Source organism: Ornithorhynchus anatinus, chromosome 10 (assembly GCF_004115215.2).
Source record: "Ornithorhynchus anatinus isolate Pmale09 chromosome 10, mOrnAna1.pri.v4, whole genome shotgun sequence".
NCBI classification, from domain to species: domain Eukaryota; kingdom Metazoa; phylum Chordata; class Mammalia; order Monotremata; family Ornithorhynchidae; genus Ornithorhynchus; species Ornithorhynchus anatinus.
This window is the reverse complement of record NC_041737.1, coordinates 43,547,142-43,571,362: the sequence shown is the minus strand read 5'-3', so window position 1 is coordinate 43,571,362 and position 24,221 is coordinate 43,547,142. Positions and strand designations below refer to the sequence as shown.

Below are 24,221 nucleotides of genomic sequence, written 5' to 3'. Positions count from 1 at the left end.
AGCGTCCGGCGCCGCCTCCCGTTTCCGGCGCGCACCCCCTCGGCCCCACCCCCCCCGGGCTCCCCCCGCCTTGTGGTCTCGCCCGCCTCCGCTGCCATGTTGGATGGTGCGGCGGCTGCCGGGGAGGCCGAGGGGTAGCGCGGCCGGGCCGGGCCCCGGGGGGAGGAGGATCGATCCGGAAGGACCGGCTGGCGGGCGGACGGACGGACAGATAGACAGGCAGGCAGTCCGTTCGTGCCCCGGCCGCCCGCCCGCGGGAGGCCTCGCTGGGTGTCTTTTTGTTCCCGGCCGGAGGCTCCTCCCCGTTGGCTCCCCGCCCCCCGGCGCGATGCTGTGGCTCTGACCGGCCCCTCCGCCCCTGTCACCGCGCGGGGCCGGGCTCCGTCCGTCCCTCCGTCCGTCCCTCCGTCCGTCCCTCCGTCCGATCCCCGGAGGACACGGCCTCCCTGCTCCTCCAGCTGCTCCCCCGAGCCCCGCCGCCGGCCCCAGCATGAGCTCCGGCCCGCAGCAGCAGCCGCCGCCGCCGCGGAGGGTCACCAACGTGGGCTCCCTGCTGCTCACCCCGCAGGAGAACGAGGCCCTGTTCGCCTTCCTCGGCAAGAAATGTGTGGTCAGTTGCTGCCGCCCCTCCGGGCCGGTCCTTCTCCCCTCCGCGGGCCTCCCCCCAACTCCCTCCCCCGTCGCCGGGCCTCTGGCCGGTCCTTGGGCCCGGGCCCCTCCCCGCCGGCCGATCCGGGGTCGGCTCAGCTCAGCGGGAGCGGTTGGGGCCGCCGCGAAGCCCCTCGTCCCGCCGGCCGCAGGGTTGGGCCCCGGCGGACCAGGCCGGACCAGGTTCCTGGGTCTCCAGCAGCAGCAGCAGCAGCAGGAAAAAGCGTGAAGGCAGGAAATGTGCCGCTCCCCGGTGCGGGAGGAGCCTCTCCCGGGCCCGCTCCTTCTCCACCCGCCCTGCGCCCCTCCACCGGGGGTCCCCCCCCCCCCCCGATCCCTCCCCCGACACCCCCGATGCTGGGAGCAGAGGCGCCTCGGACCCCGTCCCCGGGGACCCCGCGGTGGGGTGGGGGACACGGGTCACCCGCCCACCCACCCCAGCCCTTGATGGTCGGTTGGGAAGGAGCAGTTGAGCTGGGAGAAGGGGAATGTGTGTTGTTGACGGAAACCTTCATGGTATTGGCAGCAGCTGCTGCTGCTGTTGCTGCTGCTGCTGCTGCTGCTGCTGCTGCTGCTGCTGCTGAGGCTTGGCTTCGCGGTACAGGCCTGGTCAGAACTGCATCCCCCCCGCGGGGGCTCGGGGATGCTGGATCCCGGTGGGTTTGGCCAAAGAGCTATCCCGGCCCCTCTTTTCACCCCCTCCTTCTTATCCCAAACTAACTCTTCCCCTCTTCATACTCTTCTGAGAACTCACCTCCTCCAGGAGGCCTTCCCAGACTGAGCCCCCCTTTTCCCTCTGCTCCTCCTCTCCCCCACCCTCTGCACTTCCCCCTTCCCCTCAGCACTGTGCTCATTTGTATATATTTATTACCCTATTTATGTTGTTCATGAAGTGTCTATCTCCTTGATTCTATTTATCTTGATGATGTTCTGTTTTGCTTTACTTTGCTTGTCCATCTCCCCCGTTTAGACTGTGAACCCGTCATTGGGCAGGGATGGTCTCTATCTGTTGCCGAATTGTACATTCCAAGCGTTTAGCACAGTGCTCAGCACCCAGTAAGCGCTCAATAAATACGATTGAATGAATGAAGATGAATCATCCCTCCCCACGGAGCAGGACGTCGATTGCATGACCGGATCCCTTCGGATCGACCTGGAGGGGGATTTAGCAATCGCGGCTTGTTGCCGCAACCTCCCTTGGAAACGGTGAATGTGTCAGGCCGGATTGAACCTGTTGGCAGAACAAATCAGGAGCGGAACCTTGTAGGAATGGTAGCAGATTAATTGTTAACTCTTCTCCAAGAGGCCACCCATCGGGCCCCAGTTGGCTGATGGCCTTTACAGGTTGGACCTCCTTGGCCAGATTGTAGGTGCTTCTCTACCTGGTGGGCCCATATTTTAACTGCCTTTAGCAGTTAAATGTCACCGGACCATGCACATCTCCAAGTGGAATGTGATCTTTACAACCTCAAGGTGAAGTAAGGGAGAGTAGTGTAAATTGCCCCAAATCAATGGAGTTCGTGACCCATAGAATGTTTTTTGACTCCCAGCCAGGTTTGAAAAGATTATTTTGTGTTATCTCTATTGAATAAGTTCTCAAAAATAACATTCTTAGCTTTCCTTTGCTTGACCTTTATTTCAAAAAGCGGCGTTAGGGTGCAAGTTTGCCATGTCTTGCGTAGAGCACAGTCAAATATAAAAATATGCTCTTCGTTGAACTTCCGATAAATTAGAATTTGAAGAAATCCCTGCCATTTTCCTAAAGATTATTAATCATATTGGAAATATGCCTTTAAATTCGATAAAAATTTTTGTATCGGACACACAGCGTGATTTGTAAAGGAAGTAATTGGACAATGTTTTACATACCAAACACAATTAAGTTTAAACAGGAAGGAAATTGCATTAGAATACAAGTAGACAAAGTAATTTATTGTGAGATCACCAGTGCTTATTAGAACCTCTTTCAAGTTCCAAATTTGTCCTTCTGTGAAAAAAAAAAGATTGCCGTACAGAAAGGAAGCACAGTTCAATGGCTAGACTAGTGGGTTGTGAGGATTTCGGTTCCCAGCTCCTAACTTGCCTTGTCACGTAAGATAGGTAAGGTCCAGGTCTAAGACCGGTACGTCTCCCAGAGTAGTATACCGGATCCAGATTCCACTTCTTACAACATAGAGTTGCTGAAAAGATTGAATTAGTGTTGGTAAAGTACTCATTTAATGGGGGTTAACATTTTAGATTTTCTTTTCCTCGTGTAAAAAAAAAATGAATTTCTTAGGCATTTGCTAAAGTATGGTAGCAACAACAGGCCCAGAAGTGGCATGAACAAAGCCGGTAGCTATTAACCATGACCATAAGAAAACAGCGCTGAGTACAGTGTTCTGCACATAGATAAATACCAGTAAATACCACTGAGGGAGTTTCTGTAATTCAGTCAGTCATATTTATTGAGCAGTTACTGGGTTCAGTGCACTGTACTAAGTGCTTGGAAGAGCACGTTGTCAGATTTGGTAGGACACGTTCCCCGCTCACAAGCAGCTTACAGTCTCACTGGGGAGGATTGAAATAGATTTGAGAGCGTAAACTAACTTAACGTCGCGAACCCCTAACAGGTTGTATGTTGTTGTGGTTAGGGACTTAGGATCTTAATCAGAAAGTTTGGATCTATCTGTAGATAGATACCCAAATTGCACATCCATATAGGGTGCATCAGCTCCAAGCCCTCTGGCTAGGAGAACTGGGCGATGGGAGGGGCAAGGAGGAGGACAAGCAATGAGAAAGAAGAGGAAGGTGCTGGGAAGCAGGATGACTGGGGCTTGAGAACCTGAAACCACTATGCACCTGGCTTTGGAGACTCTGTGTCTCCACAGAGTCTGACTGTGGAGAGAGCAAGGGCAGGGACAAAGGTAGGATTTCTGCGAGGGCACTGCCAGGAACAGGGACAGGAGCCGGGCACGCACCCCTGGTGTTGGGTATAGTTTTACTGGAAAAGAGACTGGGCATTCTGCAATGGGAAGTTGCAAGTAAGTGACCAGGTATTAAAATTTGGTGGGGAAAGCCTGTCACCAGCACCTGATCTTCTTGGCTGTTGCAGTGGCAGTCAACTTTCTGTTCACTTCTGGTTTGTTGCCGGTTGTCCATATTTCCACTGGCATACAATTCCCTTCACTCACCCTGGGAGGATTGAGACTGAGTCTGTTGCTTTCTTCTCCTTCTCAGAGACCATCTGTGTTCTTGTTCCTTCCCTTTATGTTGAGGGAGCAAATCAAGAGAACAAATCCCCGAAACTGTGACTACCTGTTTGCAGGGGTGTTGGGAGCAGCAGCAGGAGCCGCATGTCCGACTGGGTCCTCTCTTGGTGTCCAGCTCAGACGTCACCTTTCCTCAGCTGGTGATGGAAAATGTAGGCCCTTGGGTATTGCAATACATTTAGTCTGTGAATTTGGATATTCAAACTCTACTACTCCACATTCAATACCTGTTCTCCCTCCTACTTAGCCTGCGAGCTTCATGTGGGACAGGGACTGTGTCCAACTTGATTATCTTGTGTCTACCCCAGAGCTTAATGCAGTCCTTGGCATGTAGTAAGCACTTAAAAAATACCATCATCATGCCATCACGTTATGGGACAACTGGCAGCATTTGAAGATGTGTTTTTAGTTATAAAATAATGCTTGATAGGAGAGTTTCTAATTTTCCAGATTTAGAAGTTTGGAGATTTTTAAAAACCCTGCATATGATATGATAGTTGCTAATTTTTCAGTTTTTTTTTTTTAAAAAAAACACAACTCTGGACTGATCAGTTTTATTGGGCTGAGTTTCATGGTGGAGACATTGAAGCTGAGAAATTGCTCTAAGATACGCTTTGCCTTTTACCAAAATTAGTGTTAATTTAGAAGCTGATTAACTTATCGTAAAGTAACTATGAATTATCTGAAGTTATTTAACAGGGTAGCTGACTGGAATCCAGAAATGTATAGCTTGTTTCCCATTTTAGTGTGAAGTGCAAGACTTAACCTTTGCCGACTTCCTCGCCTACCCATTACTTACCCATGTGTGGATTCATAGGAAAGCAGGATTTGGACCAGTGGCAATACTGAACTCTCTTGAACCCTGTGAGGAATTAATTCCCAGCATCTAGCAAGCCAACACAGTTCTATGACCCTAGTCTGTACAGAATTGGGGATAATGTGTATTAAGTACAAATTTTAAAGTAGTATTTTCCTCCAAAAGTAGATCTCGTGTTGGTGAATGGCTGGTGGGGGGGTGGGGCGGGAAGCAGGGGACAGGTAGTAGTTCTGGAGTAAGACCTCTGCTCATAGAGCAGGTTCCAGTGTACTGCTTACTGAATGGAGTGTGCTTAAGTGTGGCCTGGAGCACCCGAGCAGGAATAGAATTACCACTGGGGTAGCAGCCCAGGGGAGCCATTCTCCACACTGAGGGCCATTAACCTGTCTATCTAACAAGATTACCTGGTCCCCCTTCCATGGGGAATGTGGCTGAAGTGAGTCTGAACCTTTGGACAGACATAATTCCCAATACTCGTTCTTCAAGTCCTTCCACACACAAAATTTCCCTCTGCAGCATAACTTCCGGGAGGAAAGTCCCAACCAACTTTGCCCCGAAGCCTTCAGGGACCTTGTTAATGACTCCACTGCCGATCCTAGCTGTAGTCAAAGCTCTGCCGTTGTACCAGCTGAACAATACATTCCCTAATACTCATGTCAGTAGAGAAGATTAATTTGATGAAGCTCTCTAAGAGTAAGGCAAATACGAATGGGGATATCCGTAAATATCATTGCGGATAGACAACTCATAGCACGGAATTATTTCTTAAATTTGGCATTTCTGGTTTTATTGTGAGACAAGGTATTAACTTTCTCTAGATCCATATCAAGGGAAAGTACTTTATCATAAATTAATATATTGCATGTAATAGTTATTACTGTGATCCACCATTATTGAGACCCTCAATATCATGAATAAATTCTTGAAGGAAATTGTTTTTCTCTCGCTTACTGTGATACAGGGGTGGGCAACTTGTAGGGCTCACAGATTGATTGCTCTCAGGCCACTACGTACATTACAGGCCAGCCGACAGCCTGGTAAAAGAGGAGAAGCAGCTTGGCCTAATGGAAAGAGCATGGGCCTGGGAGTCAGAGGACCTGGGTTCTAAATCCTGGCTCCACCACTCGTCTGCTGTGTGTCCTTTGGCAAGTCATTTAACTTCTCTGTGTCTGAGTTACCTCACCTGTAAAATGGGGATTAAAAATTTGAGCTCTGTGAGCAACAAGGGCTGTGTCCAACCAGGTTATCTCCTCAGTGCTTAGTACAGCACCTGTCACCCTGTAAGTGCTTAACAAATAACCTCTCCCCCCCCTGCAAAAAAAGCAGAAAGACAGATGTAGGTGCACCTCGTCCTTTTGCCCGAAGTGGCTCCTTGGTGACTCTGAAACAGTTGTGGATATACTTGGGCATTCATGCCTTCCTAACTGCTGTTCTTGGACTTGCTGCATGCTGGGAGGCTACTAACTCATCTGCTGCTGGCCCAGAGCCAGGTAGGAGCTGCCACAAGGAGAAGCGGCTGGTCTGAGCTGGGCCACATTTAATCATTTGGCTGGATGGATTCTGCCTGCTGAAGTCGAATGAATCTCATGAGTCCACAAAGCAGTAATTCAGCCTGAAAATTTTTGAGAATTAAAATAAGGTTATTTGGCTTATTAGGTGTGATACAAACTGCGGCCTAAACATTCCAATTCTTTTTGCATTTTCTTCACTTTGTCCTGAAAGGCAGCAGCTCAGTCGTCCCCACACTTGCCCTGGAAGGGTTTAAAATCATTTACTATGTTGTGCAGCACCCTGTATTCCACTGTGGCATTGGAGAGCTGTATTAAGCCAAGTTGTTCAGTGTGACAGATTTTGAGTAAATAGTCCTATGATTCCAATGTATTTCAATTACAGAAAATATTTAGTCTTTCCAATTTTTTCCATACGTGTTAAACAAAATTGAAAGTAAAGAACTTTCAAAAGAAGTTCAAAATCACAAACTCTAAAAAAAATCAACTTCTAACGACAGCCAAAATCTTAGCAAGACATAATCGATCGAGAGACTGTGAGCTCATTGTGGGCAGGGAATGTCTGTTGTAATATACTCTCCCAAGTGCTTAGTATAGTGCTTTTCGCACAGTAAATGCTCAATAAATGCGATTGAATGAATTTACAGATATCTTTTTTGTCAAGCACATTAACATTTCTTCTTTGACTGCCTAACCCATTTCATAAAGGATGCCAGACCAATTTTTCCCACTCCTTTTGCATTAAATTTCAAAGAACAGAGCCTCCGAAAAGGTAACTCCTGGGTTTCCTGACTAGACTCTCTCCTTGTGAATATTTACATCTGTACAACTACTTAATTATGTGTTCAGAAGAACTAACTTGAATCATCTGCAAATTTAGGTGGAGGGAGGTGGAAATCAAGTCTTGTAAAAGAAGTCTTTCCTTAATCCTTTTTAGCTGTTGGCTTCATTTTCCAGTTTCCTACCTGGTAGCCCTTCAGAGAAGCAGTATGGCCTAATGGGAGGAGCACAGGCCTGAAAGTCAAAGGACCTGGGTTCTAATTCTGGTTCCACCACTTCTCTACTGGATGACCTTGGTCAAGTCATTTCTCTGTGCTTCAGTTACCTCGTCTGTAAAATGGGGATTAAGACTGTGAGCCTCTTGTAGGACAGGGACTTTGTCCAACCTGAACACCTTGTATCTATCCCAGCGCTTAGTTCAGTGCTTGGCATGTAGTAAGCGCTTAAATGCCGTAGTACAAAAGAACCCCAAGCCAAACACCTTAATGAGCTTAGAGGACAGGTCCATGGTGATAGCAGTAGGGTAGCATCAGTTTCTTTCAGCTCAGGCCACACTGGCAGCACAGGTGTGAACCGGAAGAAAGATGAGAGAGAGCATGCAACAGATCGTGAGGAGATGGGCTAGTGGCCAGTGCAGGCTGTAAGGAATGGGGCATCAACACACTCATCTCCTTAATGTCAGTGAATACTTTGGTCATCTTTTGGAGCAGGGTTGGTTCCTTTGTCTCCTTTGTCCTTTGCTGTAGAAAAATCCTTTTTGTTTTAAGCTTTAGTAATTTGTGTAGATGTTGGGAAGAAAAGCTTAATGTAGAAAACAGCACTTTCAGAAAAAGATCTTCTCGATCAAAGTGCAAGAACTAAAGCGGAGGAAAGGTCCTGAAGAGCAAGCTGAGACACAAGGGATGAGATAACAGAGGGAGTGTACACATTATTTATAATAAGTGCAACAGACACGCAAACACACACAATTATTTATGGGACTGATTTCATCCAGTTTTCCAGGAGGTTTGGAAAAGCAGAAGATATTTGGAAAAGCATTGTAGCTTCCTACTGTGACTCTAAAATCTGCTTATTAATAGGAAATTTACTTTAGAATAGTATCTTGCAGTTATGAACCAGTCAAAATTTCCTTTAGCGTAATAACCTGCAGTTATGAACCCGCCCACCATATACAACAAAAGTAGAGACATCTTCCGTTTAGGCAACCTGCTAGTTGGCTGGTTTTCTAGTAAAGGTGGTTTAGATATCAAAATGTTTATGCTCCATTTTGATGTCTGGGAATGTTGAGAGACCACTAGTGGTAGCCAGACCAGGCTGGCACACCGCAGCAAAGACAGGAGTGGTTCTTTGACCAGAAGCCCTGAGAGGATCGTGAGTTTGTGGCGAAACTGAAACGGTGTCAAGTTCTGCAAACAGAAAACCCAGCAATACAACTGGGAACAGTCTTTGAATATCCTGGATTGGCATTTTGGTCCACATTCACAACCTTGGGTAAAATTCACCATCATTGGCAATGTCTTTAAAAACTGTACAAAAGGCTACTCTATATGCCTGAGAAGCATTAGTAGCTGTACTTTATGTTCCTCGTCTTTATCCTCATGAGCATTTATGAAGGGCGCACTTATTCAACACCGGGGAGATTTCAGTAAGGTTAATAAAGCACAGATACTGCCCTCAAGGAACTTAAAATCTACCGAGAGAAGATTTAGGCACATAGAAATACCAACAGTTCTCAAATGAGTTCTTTTAGTTAACTTGTTTTTTTAAAGTGGAATGAACAAGCATAGACCCACACTGGCTCTTGGGACCGTAGAATCTCTCCAGGTGGCAGATCTTTGTTTTTTCACAACATCCAATCGCCCTCGTGTCATGTGGAGGCAGGTAAGCCCAGTGGGCAAGCGGGTCTTTTTTTCTTGAAGTGCTCAGTGCTGAGGAGGGAAACCATGATAATTGCCTCATTCTCCTCTCCCCCATCTCCCTGGAACCTGCTTTCCTAGTGGTGTCGCTTCTCCTCTCAAACTGGTGGCTCGCAGAAGGTTTCCTTTCCGTGGTGGTCAGCAGGAGGAAGGGGTACCTGCTCAGTGTGGCTTCCCCCTTTGCAGTCCCCGGAAACCCCTCTAGGGAAATACACGTGGGTGCATCCAGGCCAAGGGAGGCCACTGCGGCTGCCACCCCCTCCCCACAACTCCAATTTCATGGGGTAGGTCGAATATCATCCCCTGGTGGTCAGCGGGAAAGAGGAGAGCCCCACCTCTGATTTTTGAAGGACTTTAACACAAGAAGCCCGAACATGGTATTGTTTATCTTTCCCAAACTATTTTGATTTTCCTTTTTCTCATTAGACTCTACTCAATAGATTACTTTCTATTGCTCTGGACACCGGAAGTCCATTTTCATTGTGGTTCCCTATAAAATCCTCAGGTTTTACATTTACAGCATTAAGGCTATCCCTTTTCTACATTCTCCAATTTCAAAATTGCTTTCCTATGGTGAGGAGTAGTGAAGGAAATGCATTGCACATTTTGAGCTCTAGCTTCTTAAACCTGATTTCTCACTTTTTTTCAGGGAAGAGTATTTCTATTAGAGTAATCATTCTCACCATCCTAAGCAAGCACTGTCCCCTGATGATTGCCCACACTTTCCCTGTGTAGTTCTGGAAACCTCTAATTTTCTTTCTGCAGGTCATCTATATGACATTTATCTCTCTACCCAGCACTCAGTGCTTCCAAGCCCATTCAGCCCCTCATCTACTATACACCCAGGAGGCTTCTAGGAGCATGGGAATTGGTGAGACAATGACCTTTGACCTGGGTGGATGGGGATGGAATCCACCTGGGACTGTGGTGAGTGGGAGAGTTTTGGGATCATTCTCAATTTAATTATCCACACCACTACTCCCCTACATTAGTGTAACTAATTGAGAGTGGACTGTAAATCCTTCCCTTCACTGGCTGGACTTTGAACACCCCCTCTCTAGTTATATTCTGTTTTCTAGGCTTATATTGTCCCCCGCCCCCTCTGAAATTTTGTTTCTCACCCAAAGCTGCTGCTTAGAGAGTATGTTTGGTGCTCTGTATTTGCTTTAAGATCGGAAGCTTCAGACTCAGCAGAGGACAAATGCCGGTGCTTGAAAAATGATGAGAAGCGTACATGGCCACAGCTTACGCTCTTTTCTGTGCTAAATTTTGATTTTCCGGCTGTTAGCTCATTCTTTTAATAATTAGAAAAGTGTTGTCGAAACTTGTGGGGTGTGAAATTGTGAAAATTAAGAGCATTTTAACAAAGTCAACTGCTTTGTCATTTCATAGAGTTCACATTTTTGAAACAATTTCCCAAATGTGTTCATTACCTTGAAGGTGCTTTGTTTTTTGGAGATCGTCTAGCCTCACAGTAGGATAGATGTCAGAGTCTGCTCTTCATTTTTTAAGAATGGGATCTAAAGTCTTTAGGAAAAGAGGGACGTGGAAGCACTACTCAGCAGGGACAATATTTTGTTTGGTTGTTTGGAAGGTAATTTTGATTCATGAATAGCAATCCAGGAAAAAAATTGGGAAGGGGTTCTGAAGCAGATTTTCCTCTTCAGAATAGATCCTCTCATGAGTTTAAGGCCAACCGAAATCCATTTGATGAGACCCAGGGCAGTTTGATGTAGAAGCACTAAATACCACTGATGGTGATTGAAGAAGGAAGACAGTTATTTGCTACAGTAAAATTTTGCTATCCATGAGAGTTACTCTGCTATCATGTCGCGAAAGGCAAGGAACCAAATCACTTGAGAAGGAGTATGGTCTAGTGTATAGGGCATGGGCCTGGAAATCAGAAGGACCTGGCTTCTAAACCTGGCTCTGCTTTTTGACTGCTGTGTGACCTTGGGCAAGTCTATTAACCTCTCCATGCCTCAGTTACTTCATCTGTATAATGGGGATTAATACTCTGAGCCCCATGTGGGACAATGGACTGTGTCCCACCTGATTAGCTTGTATCTGTCCCGGCGCTTTAGTTCGGTGTCTGGCACATAGTAAGAGTTTAACAAATACCATAAAAAAAAAATCATCTTGACTCCCCACCCCTGCCATGCAAACAGCCCCGTGTGGGGTCCTGGGTGGCATTGGCAGCAGGTGGGCTTGCATCCCAGCATTTTAAAATTAAAATTAAATTAAAATTGAGTATTTTAATCACAAAAATAGCCTGCAGTGAAGACTACATTTTTCATATGTATTTGTTTATGTGCATGTGATAAGAGAATCGGTTGAGTGAAATATACTGTTTCAAAGTTGTGTTCAACCTTGTGAAAGATAATTTTCTATTGTTTCAAGGGTTTTATGAAGGACCCTGTTCAAAATCATTACCATACTTTATTGTTCAATATTAGAGTCCTTGCAGTATGTTCAGTACCTCATAGAATGTAGTATACAGACCTCGTAGAATGTAGTATACAGCCTAGATGCTTCCCCTGAGAAGGGCGTGGGCCACATCACCCGATCCATGAATTTACCATGAAAACATGTAGTGACCCCTTAGGTTTGTTTTACCTTTTTGGTAAATACCTTGTTTTGCCGAAAGAGTTAATCCACCATAGATTGTACCCCCAGAGGATGTTTTTACTTAACTACAATTCAGTGAATGATCTCAAGGTGCAAAAATGTAGTAAAATTTGCAATTAGGATAAATTTAGGGGAACTAGCTGCTCCAACACCCATTTCATACTAAAGAATGTAAACATCCCTTTAAATCATCCCCCAAAATGAAACTTAGAAAGAAATTTTAAACTAGGAATGTGAGCCTTTGCAGCTCATGTAAATGGTGCCTTCAGATTTTCCCAGAGCTAGCTCCCCACACATACCAATGTCATAGCACTGATGCATTTTTTATTAGTAGTAACAATACTACTAGTATTTAAGCACTTGCTGTATGCCAAGCACTGGGCTAGATACAAGATTATCAGTTCAGATACAGTCTTTGTCCCACTTGGGGCGCCCAATCTGAGGGGGAGGGAGAACAGGTATTGCAGCCCCATTTTACAGAAGAGGAAACTGAGGCCCAGAGAAGTGAAGTGGGTTGCCAAAGGTCACACAGCAGGCAAGTGGCAAAGCTGGATTAGAACCCAGGTTGGCCATGTGCGTCATGTAAGGAAGTGGGGTGCATTTGGAGAAGAGTGAAGTATGAGATATAGGGAAGGGAGATAGAACAGCATTTTACAAGCATTGAGCCTGGAAGTAGATCATATTTTAGCAAGTATCATAAGTCTTTCAGACCTTCAGGGAATAATTTAATGCACTCAAAAACCAAACCCTTTAGACCTGAAAATTAATGCCTCCCTAAAGAGTGAGCAAAGTCCCCTTTCTCGCTGATGAAGTCAGAATGTGTTGAATGACAAAAGGTTTCCTAGTTTTGTGGCAGGAGCTAGAAAACCACAGGAAATTTGTGTGAATCTTTCCAAATCCTGCACATTTGAGGTTCCTAATGTACCTGGCTCCTACTTGCCAATGTTTTTGTCAGTTAACTATGCTGGCATTTTAGTGTGGGTAGGTTTTAACTTGGTCATTTCTTGCACTTCCTGTAATCTCGTTTTAAGACAGCCCACTCTTGCTTGAGGTTGGCTTGAGTTGAAGTCCACTCAATCAGTCGTATTTATTGAGTAATTACTGTGCGCAGTGTACTATAATAAGCACTTGGAGAGTACAGTAAAAAGAGTGGGTAAGTACATTCCTTGCCCACAATGAGCTTACAGTCTAGAGGGAGATGCAGACATTAGTATAAATACAGATATACTTAGTACTTAGCAATAAGTACTGCAGGGCTGAAGGAAGGGGTGAATTGAGTTCACAACTGAGTGCAATGGTGATGATCCTAGATTTTATACCCTGCAGAGCCAAATCCCCTAGCCCAGAACTCCTAAAGAATTGGACAGTTTCCTCCGTTCAGTCTTTGGGAGTAATTTTATAGTAGAGAAAATACAGTGCTGTCTTCAGTTGCAGAGATGTTTATTTAGGAAAAATGATTGCACTGTGTAGCTTTTTAGTCAACTTATTTTTAATTATTTAGGCTTCGGTGTCAGTGAAGGTGTTTTACAGTAAGTAGACTGTAAGCTCAGTGTAGGCAGGGAATGTGTCTACCAACTCTGTTGTATTGTACTTTCCTAAGTGCTTAGTACAGTGTTCTGCACCCAGTAAGCGCTCAATCAATACCACCAAAAATTATTGATGTAACCTTGTTAACTGGTTACCCACCTCCTGGATATAAAATTGACAGCCTATAGCGAATAGGGGAAATTGTCAGTTCTTATGAGAAATAGATATGTAAGAAACCCACAAGGTTAAAAAAAAAATCCCATAGGAATTGGATTTATTTAAATACGATTTTAAGCATTTAATTCTCAGAAAGGTAGATTACTTTATCGGAGAAGAAAGAAAGTTTAAAATGTGCTTGAGTGTTAGTATCCAACTGTCCAAGTTCCTCATATTTTCCTTTGACAGTGCCATCATCTGAAAAGTTTTCCAAATCTGGAGAGTTTATATGCTGACTAGTAGCTTCTGCAAAGTACTACTCAAGAAGTCATCCATAAATTCTCTTGGTACCATTTAGAGGCCAAAACCTTTGTTAATAAATGAAGAATTAGCCCTTCCATAAACATTTGTCGGGAAAGCTATGAAATCTAAAGAAATGTTGAGGGCTTTTTTAAGCAGGCTAATGGAGCAGGTGCATTATGGATTTGAGTTCAGCCAAAGTTCCTAAAGCCTTCACAGTTAACGTATTTTAAAAAGCTTCAAGTCCCCTATCCTCATAACAGATTTATAAGCATTACTTTAATTGGTCAGTCAGTTGGTATTATTTGAGTGCTGTGTGCAGAGCACTGTACTAAGCAGTTAGGAGAGTACATCAGAATACAGAATTAGGGAGTGAGTTACAACAGAATTAGCAAATACATTCCTTGCCCATAACGAGCCCAGAGGGCATGTCTTTAGGTATAAATTGGCATTAATTGGCACAGTTTGGGGGGTAGCGCCTCTGTCTTTTATTTCTGTTGAATGTTCCTCACGATAGTAGGACAGTACTGTGCCCTCAGTGGAAACTCCCTTGCTGCTGCTGAGTGTTCATTTACAGCTCCAGAGTTGTGCTTCATTATCGTAAGGAAGCTGGTAAGGTAAAAAGGCCCCAAATATGTAGCCAGCATGAATTGCATTTGGTAGCTGAAATAAGATCTGTTGTGTAGCATGAGCGGGGTAACTCTACAAAGCAATCATCTGCTCTTCTTCCCCTCTAGGATCCAGAAATCAAATATTGGTGATTTTTCAACAATTTATTAAGAAATGTTCTTACCCAAGTTGGAGACAATGTGTCCTTTACTTACTATAGAATTCGGAGAGGGAGGGAGAGTAGTAAATTTCTCCTTCCCTCCCCGAAAATCAAGTGAGAGCTCTGCAATCCTGTACAGTAGCCCAAAGACTTGTTTTTTGGCATACTTCTTGTGATAACTTGGGTCAGCTTTTCATCGCATCTGAATAAATCTGCCATTTACTTCAAAGCCCAGCAACATTCTTCCCTTTACCTCCCTGAAGATAGCTCAAAGAGCCCGTTTTTAGATCCAGTGTTATTTAGTCTTGCAATAGGGACTTGTTTCTTATATTTTAATTTTACTTATTATCGGTGCAGTCTGCTCCCTTAGAAACTCCCTAAAATCGAGATCCTAGGATGCAAATGTAGGAAAATATTAGCAGCCCACTTCTTAGGTTGAGATTGGAAACCACAGAATTGTTTACTTAGCATAGCTCTCTGAATGTCTTGGAAGTTTACTGCTTTTGTGCTTATCTGACTTACTGGATTTGACCATACGTTCAGTGGCTTTAAGAATGTAGTTTGAGAAGTGCAGACTACTTTTTTTGTAAAAGTATGTTGAGATTTGTTTTCTTAATGTCAAGTCTCCTCCCAGATAAAACTTCATATGGCTAATGGCATTTAAAATAATGGGGGTAGAGCGTCAAAGCAGAAGTTCCTCACCAACGAATGTGATGTGATTTTTGTGGTTAATTGGAGGGCCGGAGGGAAAACTATGAATATCCTGTCTTGGTTCTTTTTTTTTTAAGTAGTAAAATACCACAGATTTGCTTCCTCTTTCATATGTAAAAGTGAAGCAATTTTTTTTCTTTCTTTAACCATATTGAGTTTTTAATAGTCAGAGCCCGTTTTTCCCCTCCTCAGAAATAGACAGCGTGCATAGTTAAATTGTATGTCGATGTATTTTGAGCAGTCAAAAGATAATTTTTTTATAAACCAGATTTAAGAAGAGTATCATCTTAAATTTGTAATTATCATGTAGGACAGTACAATGGGTAAATAAATAGAGAGCCTGAGTGATTGGGGATAGAGTATCTCTATATTGTTTCGGAACCAAAACATCTCTTCGTTTTAATGAAATGTAAACTGTTGGAATTGTAAAGGGGCTTATCTTCCATAAAAGCTTAGGTTCATCATCCAACTTCACAAGTTCATTCTTGTGGGTTTAAGAAAAGTAGATAAGCAAAACATCTAAAGTGCAAAACCCCAGGGGGTCAGACTTGTTAAAACTATGGAAGCCTCTTGGTGCATAGGAGTAACATGGTTGTCTATCTGCTTTGTAGGGTGTGTACAGAGTATGTGAGCCACACCCAATACACTAAGAATACCCTGATTTGGGAAATCAAATTGATTTGCCAGACAAACCTAAAATAACAGCATGTGTGTCATCTTCGGGGCAGTAAATTTAAGTGATGGTTAGTCGAGACAAATCCCCAAGAGTCTTCAAAAAGTTTACCATGCTTCTTGAACTTCCCTAGTGCCTGGTGCTGGGTTTGCTGAGTTGCTATGGAATCCATCCCCATGCCAGCAGCCATATTCGGGGGGAGCGACTGTCCCTGGCTTCCTGGGGCCTGGGCGGTTAGGGAAGAGGTTCAGGGCAGGTAGAGTGGCGAGGTTTGGGGTTTGGAAAGATCAGAGTGGGGAGGACAGCACAACCGGGTAAACTGTCAACTTCACAAACTACATGGGAAGTCATGGACCATCCCGGAATTGCTGACTTGTCTGTTTACAAGACAGCACGGTGGACTCCAGATCCCAGGACAGCAAGCTATTAATCAGATCCCAGACACTTCATTGAGTAGAATGTGGTGGGAATACAGAACTTGGGGAGTCTCTGCCATTGCAAAACATTCAGCCAAGAGAAGTTTGAAGAACAAATGTCAAAATAGTTAAATGTAGGCATTGGTAAGCATAAATATATGTATGTGCACATTTATTTAAATAGGGAAGACTTCCTGGAAGAGGAGAGGCAGGATTGGCACGGAAGGATGGAAAGAATGCTGTAGTGGTAGGAATAGGATTTCTCGAGCAACCACACTTATGATGCAGTGGACTTAGTGCTGGGGAAAGTACAGTGCAATGAAGAGACTCATTTCCTGGCCACCAGGAACTTAAACTGTAATGAGGGAGACAGACCTAAAATATAAACATTTAGAACAACCCTTGACACATAGTAAGCGCTTAATAAATACCATAAAAATATTTGCAGATAGACTAATCAGTCTAGCAAGACATTTAAAAATGGCATTGAAATACCGTATTCAGTGGCAAGAAGTTACTGCTTTACAAATAAGTGTGTCTGCTTATTAGATTAGTCTAGGTCTTTGACCTATCTTTTTTTTTTGAGGGGTAATAGAATGAAAAGAACATATTTTTTTAAAGGAAAAAAATCCTAGTTTTTACATCAGAACTCAATATCAGTTACCATGGAAATAAAATCAAAAAATACTTTAGCTAAATAAACAGTGCTGACAGATTTTCTCATCTTTGAGACTAAATCCTGGAATCTTTTTACCTGGGCCAGTTCAGGTTAGTATGCAGGTTGTATGCACTGTTTTGGGACGGGGAGGCGGCGGGGGAAGTCTTGGCTGAGGTCTGAGCAATGTTCTTAGGTTGCCGGATCAATCCTGAGGAGGATTGGGGGTTGGGGTGTTGTATGCCTGGTTTGCTGTGGGGTCCCTGGTACTTCAGTCCCAGGTGACAAGTAGAGGTGGGCGTGAGCAGAGGAGCTCAAAGTTGGGACCCCAGCCTGGCAACCCAGAGTCTAGGGCTCCAGCCTGCAGGAGTGATGTAGAATCCAGAGGAGGTTTACCTGTCACCTTGAAGAGGCAGTGCAGTTGTTTGTTCCAAAATTGGCCATAAGCTCATGAGCCAGACAAGATGATTTGGCTTGGCTGCTGAGGGTTACCAACTCCCCAGGGGAATATTGCTAACTTTGCCTTTGGAATTGAAAGTGAACTCTGAAAGGTATCTTGAGATTAGTGTTATTCATTTCCAAATTATAGTCGTTTTGCTTAACTGGAGGAAAGTTAATTCTCCTTTGAAAGCTAAGGGGGAAACATTCAACGTGGCTAGTGCACTGCCAGTGATTCCTTTTAGTTTCCTGTCCATTTTTATTTCCCAAGTTTCCTTCTTCTCTTTCTCCACAAGCAAAATGATTAATCATTCCTGAATCTCCAGGTCCACATTCTTTCCCCTTCGTGCCTCTAGTCTTTCCCTTTCTTCCCACTACAAACAAGTGCCAGACCTTGCTTATATGACTGTAATGAATCTTCTCCAATTCTTACTTCTTTCTTCTTTTTTTAATTGGTATTTAAGCTCTTACTATGTGCCAGGCGCTGTACTAAGTGCTGGGATAGATGCAAGTGAAACAGGTTGGACAAGCTCCGTGTCCCATATGAGGCTCACAGTTTTAATCCCCATTTTGCAGATGAGGTAACTGAGGCACAGAGAAGGTGTGACTTGCCCAAGGCCAAACAGCAAAGTACCTCCATTTGCTTGATTTCCATGTCCAAATAGTAACTGTCTCAGAGAAGAAGCCCTGCATCCATTTCTCTGGGGACTGCATCATGGAAGAGACTATCTGAAGTCTGAAAGAAAACTCCAAAGGCACTTGGAAACCCCAGTAGGGAAAAAGAATGTTCAAAGCAGAGGGAGCAGTAATACGAAAGCAGTCAGTAGATCAGTGACATTTAATAATAATGTTGGTATTTGTTAATCGCTTACTATGTGCCGAGCACTATTCTAAGCGCTGGGGTAGACACAGGGGAATTAGGTTGTCCCATGTGGGACTCACAGTCTTAATCCCCATTTTACAGATGAGGTAACTGAGGCACCGAGAAGTTAAGTGACTTGCCCAAAGTCACACAGCTGACGAGTGGCGGAGCTGGGATTCGAATCCATGACCTGACTCCAAAGCCCGTGCTCTTTCCACTGAGCCACGCTGTTTCTCAGTAAGCAATCAATTTAGTGATTGCTTACTGTGTGCAGATCACTGTACCAAGGGCTTGGGAGAGTACAGTATTAGAGAGTTGGTAGACATGTTCCCTGAAAGGAATGGTCAGGAATAGAAGTGGGTGAGAGAAAGGAGAGCCAGGGAAGAGGCCTTTAGAATGAAGCAGAGGTGAGATGAGAAACCTGCTCTAATGCAGAAAGTGGCAGTGGAAGCAGGTGACAAGCTTATAACAATGGCTAAGAAATGGAGTCTTACCAGCAGGGCTTGTCATGGATCACAGAGTGGTGATGTTGGAATTGAGGCAGCCGAGGAGCTTGTAGATCCTTGCACATAACCTTTATTCCAGGGGGTAGGTTAGAAGAGTCCAAGGGCGTAATATAGTACATTACACCCAGTGGGTGCTCAGTAGTCACCATCACTATACTACAGAACTGTATAAAAATTAGTAAACTGACACTAACACCTCTATCCATAGATTATATTCCTGGACTAGATGATGAGGTTGTTTGAATTCATCTCTCAGTTCTAGTAGGGTGTGTGGTGGCAAAAATCCAGAATAAGGGATTTAAAAAAAATGCTTATTGAAGCTAGCAAGTGTTAGCGTCTTCTAGAATGTATCATCATCAGTGGTATTTGTTGAGTGCTTACTGTGTGCAGAACACTGTACTAAGAGCCTGGCAGAATTCAGTAGAGTTGCTAGTAGACATGTTCCTTTCCCACAATGAGCTTACAGTCTTGATGGGGAGATGGACCTCGATATGAATAAATAATTTATAAGACATTCAAATGGATTCCAAATTAATGGGTACATGGCTATTGTCAAAGTCCACTAAGCATAGATCTTCAAAATGTCATGTCTGCAAAGGCCAGAGGGTACTTGCCCAAAGATAGTTCATCCCTGCCAAGTGTAGCAGTTTTGGCTCACTTGGAGTTCTGGGGTCTTGAGTGGCCCATGCAGGACATGGACTGTGTCTGGCTTGATTCTCTTCTCTCTACCCCAGTGCTTTGTACTGTGTTTGACACATGGGGTATGGGCAGGAACTGTATCTGCTTATTGTTACATTGTACTCTCCCAAGCACTTAGTGCAGTGGTTTGCACACAGTAAGCACTCATAAATAATAATAATTATATTTGTCAAGTGCTTACTATATGCCAGACACTACTAAGTGCTGGGGTGAATACAAGCAAATCGGGCTGGACACCGTCCCTGTCCCACGTGGGACTCTGTCTCAATCCCCATTTTACAGATGAGGTATTTGAGGCCCAGAGAAATCGTGACAAATGTGAAGGAGTGAAGAATGAATGGCTTCTTGTGGGCAGGGATTGTGCCTACAACTGTATTGTACTCTTCCAAGTGCTTAGTTCAGTGCTCTGCAACAGTAAACACACAATGAATACTAATTGAGAGCTGTGCACAGACCAGATTTTGAGGGTTCAAATGCACCAGACCTTCCCTGGGCCAAGATAGGAAAACTGTGAAGAACTTGGGATCCTGGTATATCATGACCCTAAATTTTAAATCAGTCAATTTAAAGATAATTTTCTTGTCCAGAGAAGCAAACACTTAAAGGAAACATGAACCCTTTAAGTTCTCTGCACACAGTAACCACTCAATAAATACTATCGATTGATGGTTGGTAAGTGTACATGCAGCAAAACTAGGGGAGATCAAACTAGGTGGCCACAGCACCTCCAACTGGGTTCATCTCTCTCTTGGCCCAACTTGGCTTCCGAGGCCTGAGCCTGTGCAGAATTCTGTCTCCCAGAACTTCTCCCACTGCTACTCCTGGGCCTTTTTTGCTTTTTCCTGTCTGCCTCTAAGTCACCTTGGGCCACAATCGATCAATCAGTCAGTCAATTTTTTTTCTGTTATAGAGGGCTACTTTCTGCTGAGCATTATGTTGAGTGCTTAGGAGAGTACAGTACTGCAGAGTTGGTAGACATGTTCCCTGCCCAAAATGCTTTTACATTCTAGAGGACAGATGTGGCATGGTGAGCTAGTTCTGGGCGGGAATGTGTCTTGCTGTATTGTATTCTCTCAAGCGCTTAGAACAATGCTTTGCACATAGTAAGCCTTCAATAAATACAACTGAATGAATCAATGAGGTGACCTGTACCTTAAACATTTGTCATGGGATCATGCAGCCTCAAGTTCCTCCCCCTGTTGCCCAGCTCTTCCAGCACTTTGCCACTTTGGGAGGAGAGCAGGTTCAAACTAAGAATTAAAATGAGGGTTTCAGCCAATCCATAGTGTTTAGTGCCTGCTTTGTGCCAAACACTCCACTAAATGCTTGGGAGAGTTCAGTAGTATTAGACAAAATCCCTGCCTGCCAGGAGTTTACAGTTTAGCCAATTGTATTTATCCACGTTCTCCAGAAGCAAATGAAAGGACATAAAAGGACATGCTGGATGTTTACTGCTGGGATGTGTTCCCAGAAGATCCAGAATCCATCCCTGTGAAAACACAAGGCAGATTCAAAGACACTTATGTGGCCTGGTAGATAAAGCACAGGCCTGGGAGTCATAAGGATCTGAGTTCTAATCCTGGATCCATCACTTTTCTGCTTGTATGACCTTGGGCAAGTCACTTAGCATCTCTGTATAGTGCTGGGCACATAGTAAATGCTTAAAAGATACCATAAAAAGCTTCGTGTTCACCATTTGAAATGTCTCTAAGGACTAACAATTAATTGTAAGGATTTAAAAAAATGTAATTAAGCACTTACTATGTGCTGGGAGTAGATGCAGCTCAAGCACCTTCCCTGGCCCATGTGGAGCTTGCAGTCCAAGAGGGAGAACAGGTATCTTATCACCAAAGATACAGATGAGGAAATTGGGGCCCAGAGAGGTTAAGTGATTTACTGAACCTAGATCTCCCGACTCCCAGACCCATCCTCTTTGTGCTTTTGCTCCCCTGTCAAGCTGTTATAGAGTGACATATTTTTGTTGAGCTGATGTGTACAGCTGTCCTTCACACTCAAAGAAAGAAGATGCCTCTGATACCAATAGAGGTACTGTGGGCTTGAAAAACCCAATGGACCCACAGTTACAACCACATCTTGCACAAGCAAAGACTGGTCCTTGCTGTTTTATCATGCTTGTTGTTTGCAGCACTTGACAATGCTCGATCCAATGTAAACTGGAAGAGTGATTGTCTGGCCCCCTCCCTTTTTCTTGAGTTTCAGAGATTGTTTTTCTCTAGGTGCCACCATCCATGTAATATCTGAACTTTCAAGTCTTTGAATAGGTTCACTTGGGCTCTTTACACCTGTTCTTAAACTTGGCCTCATTCAGTTTCAGATTTCAGGAATAGGAAAAACATGGACAGAGAAAAGGTGTGATAGGTTCTCACACAGACACCGTAGGTTAAAGTGCAACACTAATTTCTGGCCACTGTCCAGGTGGGTATTGACTGATGTTGAGCCGACAACAGTATGAGAATAAGATCATCAAAAAGCCAGGGGAAACGATAGGTGCGAAGGTCAAAGAGTAGAAGAAGATACTGAGGAGGAGGAAAAGTGAGCGAACAGGGGGATAAAGGGGATAGGAAGAGAAGAAAGGTAAAGCAGGAGATACAGGAAGAAGGAGAAAGGAGTAAAGGGCAGATCTCACTTTCTCTTTTGCTACCTCCACCCACCGGAGACCCAGTCCAGGATGAGCCAGTTGAAACAGGGCCGCCTCCTCTGAGGTGGCAGCAGTGGGAGAATGGTGGCCCAAGTCATGGTTCAGATGGCCCACATCTGGTATTTCAGGGAACCGCAGCCGTCTAGACCTTTAGTTCCCAGCACTTGGAGTCACCAAAGCTGTTGGGGCTCAGAGAGCTGCAATCTCTCTCCCCTTCCCTCCCCCACCCCCCTGCCCCCACCCCCAACTGTTCCTTGTGATGAACTACATCCTTTTCCTTTTTTGTGTGATCCTTATGTAAACCTTCCCTCTCTCTGCTCCTGCCCACCCCCCAACCACAACTCACAATTTACCGATTAAAATTTCTGTGAGAAAGTTTCCAGGGTTTGACCTGGAGGTCTGTAAGCTGCCAGCATGTGTTTGAAAAACTCTGCTAGCTTTCAGGGGTAGGTAAACTTTTGTGCATTAGATTACTGTTGTGTCAATAAAGTAGAGACTGAGTGTATTTTTAAAGTGATCAGGTGCTTTTACTTTATTTGGAGCATTAATTACTTTTTTTAGGCTTCAGACTCTAGAAGTTTTTTTTCTCCTTGCTTTCTTTCTTTCTTTTTTCTCCCCCTTTCCTTCTCCCTCCAAATCTATTTTTAGATGATAGATCGAAAAGAATGTCAGCTATGAAAAGAACAGTAGGCTCAGAATTCTTGAACTTGCTTAGAATATTTTTCCTAAATAAATAGCTGAGCTTGAGGGTTTCTGGGTGAGAATCGGTTGGAATGGAAGGATCATTTAGCTAAATGGGAGAATTGTAGTGGCAACATCATTGGCGATCTCAAGAATTAAAGAGTGTATTTTGGTCAGGCTGGGAGTTCTCCTTGACTTTCTTCATGAGGCAGGGATTTTAATTTTGGCTTCATTTTCCCAATTAATTTTTCTAATTTCCTTTCATTTATAACAGGTACAATGTCCTCATCTTTAAAATAGATATTTAATATGTGTTCTCCCTTCTATTAAACTGAACCCCATGTGGAACAGAGACTGTGTACATCCTGATATCTCATATCTACCCCCAGTGTTTAGAACAGTACGTGGCACAAAGTAGGAGCTTAACAAATACCCAGGTTCTAAGTGACCAGGCAGGGTTTTCGTTTTTAGGGGTTTTTTTTCACTTTTTTTTTTTTTGCAAGCCTGGTGCATTTTCCTGTGTTGCTATTTTCAGAAGGAACATGGAATATTTAATTCAGCCATTCAGATCGTCTTTCAGTGTCAATTGTCTGACTGTCCGCTGACTTGCCCTCTCCGAAGCCCCTGACAGGAGGAGCGGCTGGTGGTGGTTCAGCTTGCCCACAGCAGCCCATGGGGTAGGGGAGGAATCAGTGGCTGTACCCTCGGGCCAGGCAATGAATTGACCGTATTTATAGAGTGCTTACTCTGTGCAGAGCATAATAATAGTAATTGCAGTATTAAATGCTTACTATGTTCCAGGCACTATACTGAGTGCTGGGGAGGATACGAGCAACTCAGGTTGAAAACAGTCCCTTTCCCACATAGTTGAAAACAGTCCCATTCCCACAGTCCCAATCCCTACTTTACAGATGACGTAACTGAAGCCCAGAGAAATGAAGTTACTTGCACAAGATCACACAACAGACTAGTGGCGGAACCTGGATTAGAACCTATGACCTTCTGACTCCCAGGCCTGTGCTCTGTCTACTATGGCATGCTAGGGAGAGTACCACACAAAACCTTCAATAAGGCAAGCCTTTGTCCTCAGCCTATGCCGTTGCCAGGGCATGGAGAAGCTGGTGCTCAGGGAGTTTATGGGGGCTTCTCCCAAAGTGGGAGAAGGAGAGGAGGACAGGCAGATAAGGAAGCCAGGTCTCTCTGGCCTTTCAGTCCGTGGATGTTGTACTGGGGAGATTCCCACAGCTCCCCCACAACCCCAGAGAGTTCCTGGGTAAAGGAGCAGGCTTTTTTGTCAGCTCCTGCTCTTCAGATTGGGCTTGAGCATGTATCTGGAGGCCCCATTTGGAGGCATTGTGACTTTGGACCTGGCCACGGTAGCTGCTTGGGAAGCCCCAGGCAGTTTACTTTGGGGGAGGTTCTCTGAGAGGTAAAATCACCTGCATATGGGGTGGGAGAGTAGCTGGTAAAAGCCAAACTGCCATTATTGCTGTTGGCAGGGAAGCTGGTTCCAGCTGCCTCCCTTCTGGGGGAGAAGGCGGCAGGCCTTGGAAGCAGTCCAGGAGTCTTTGGGCTTGCCCTGGCGCTTGCCTTTATCCTGCTCTGCACCAGTTAGAAACAG

General features: G+C 44.5%; 1 protein-coding gene across 1 annotated transcript in view; it reads left to right on the top strand.

Annotated features, from left to right (window-relative positions):
* Positions 1 to 467: 467 nt before the first annotated feature.
* WASL (WASP like actin nucleation promoting factor) overlaps positions 468 to 24,221 on the top strand; it is a 71,944-nt gene continuing 48,190 nt past the window's right edge. The window contains exon 1 of the mRNA XM_029073419.2: positions 468 to 610. Within this exon, the coding sequence (XP_028929252.1) occupies positions 491 to 610 (120 nt within the window). The 5' untranslated portion in view covers positions 468 to 490. The remainder of the gene's footprint in view (positions 611 to 24,221) is intronic.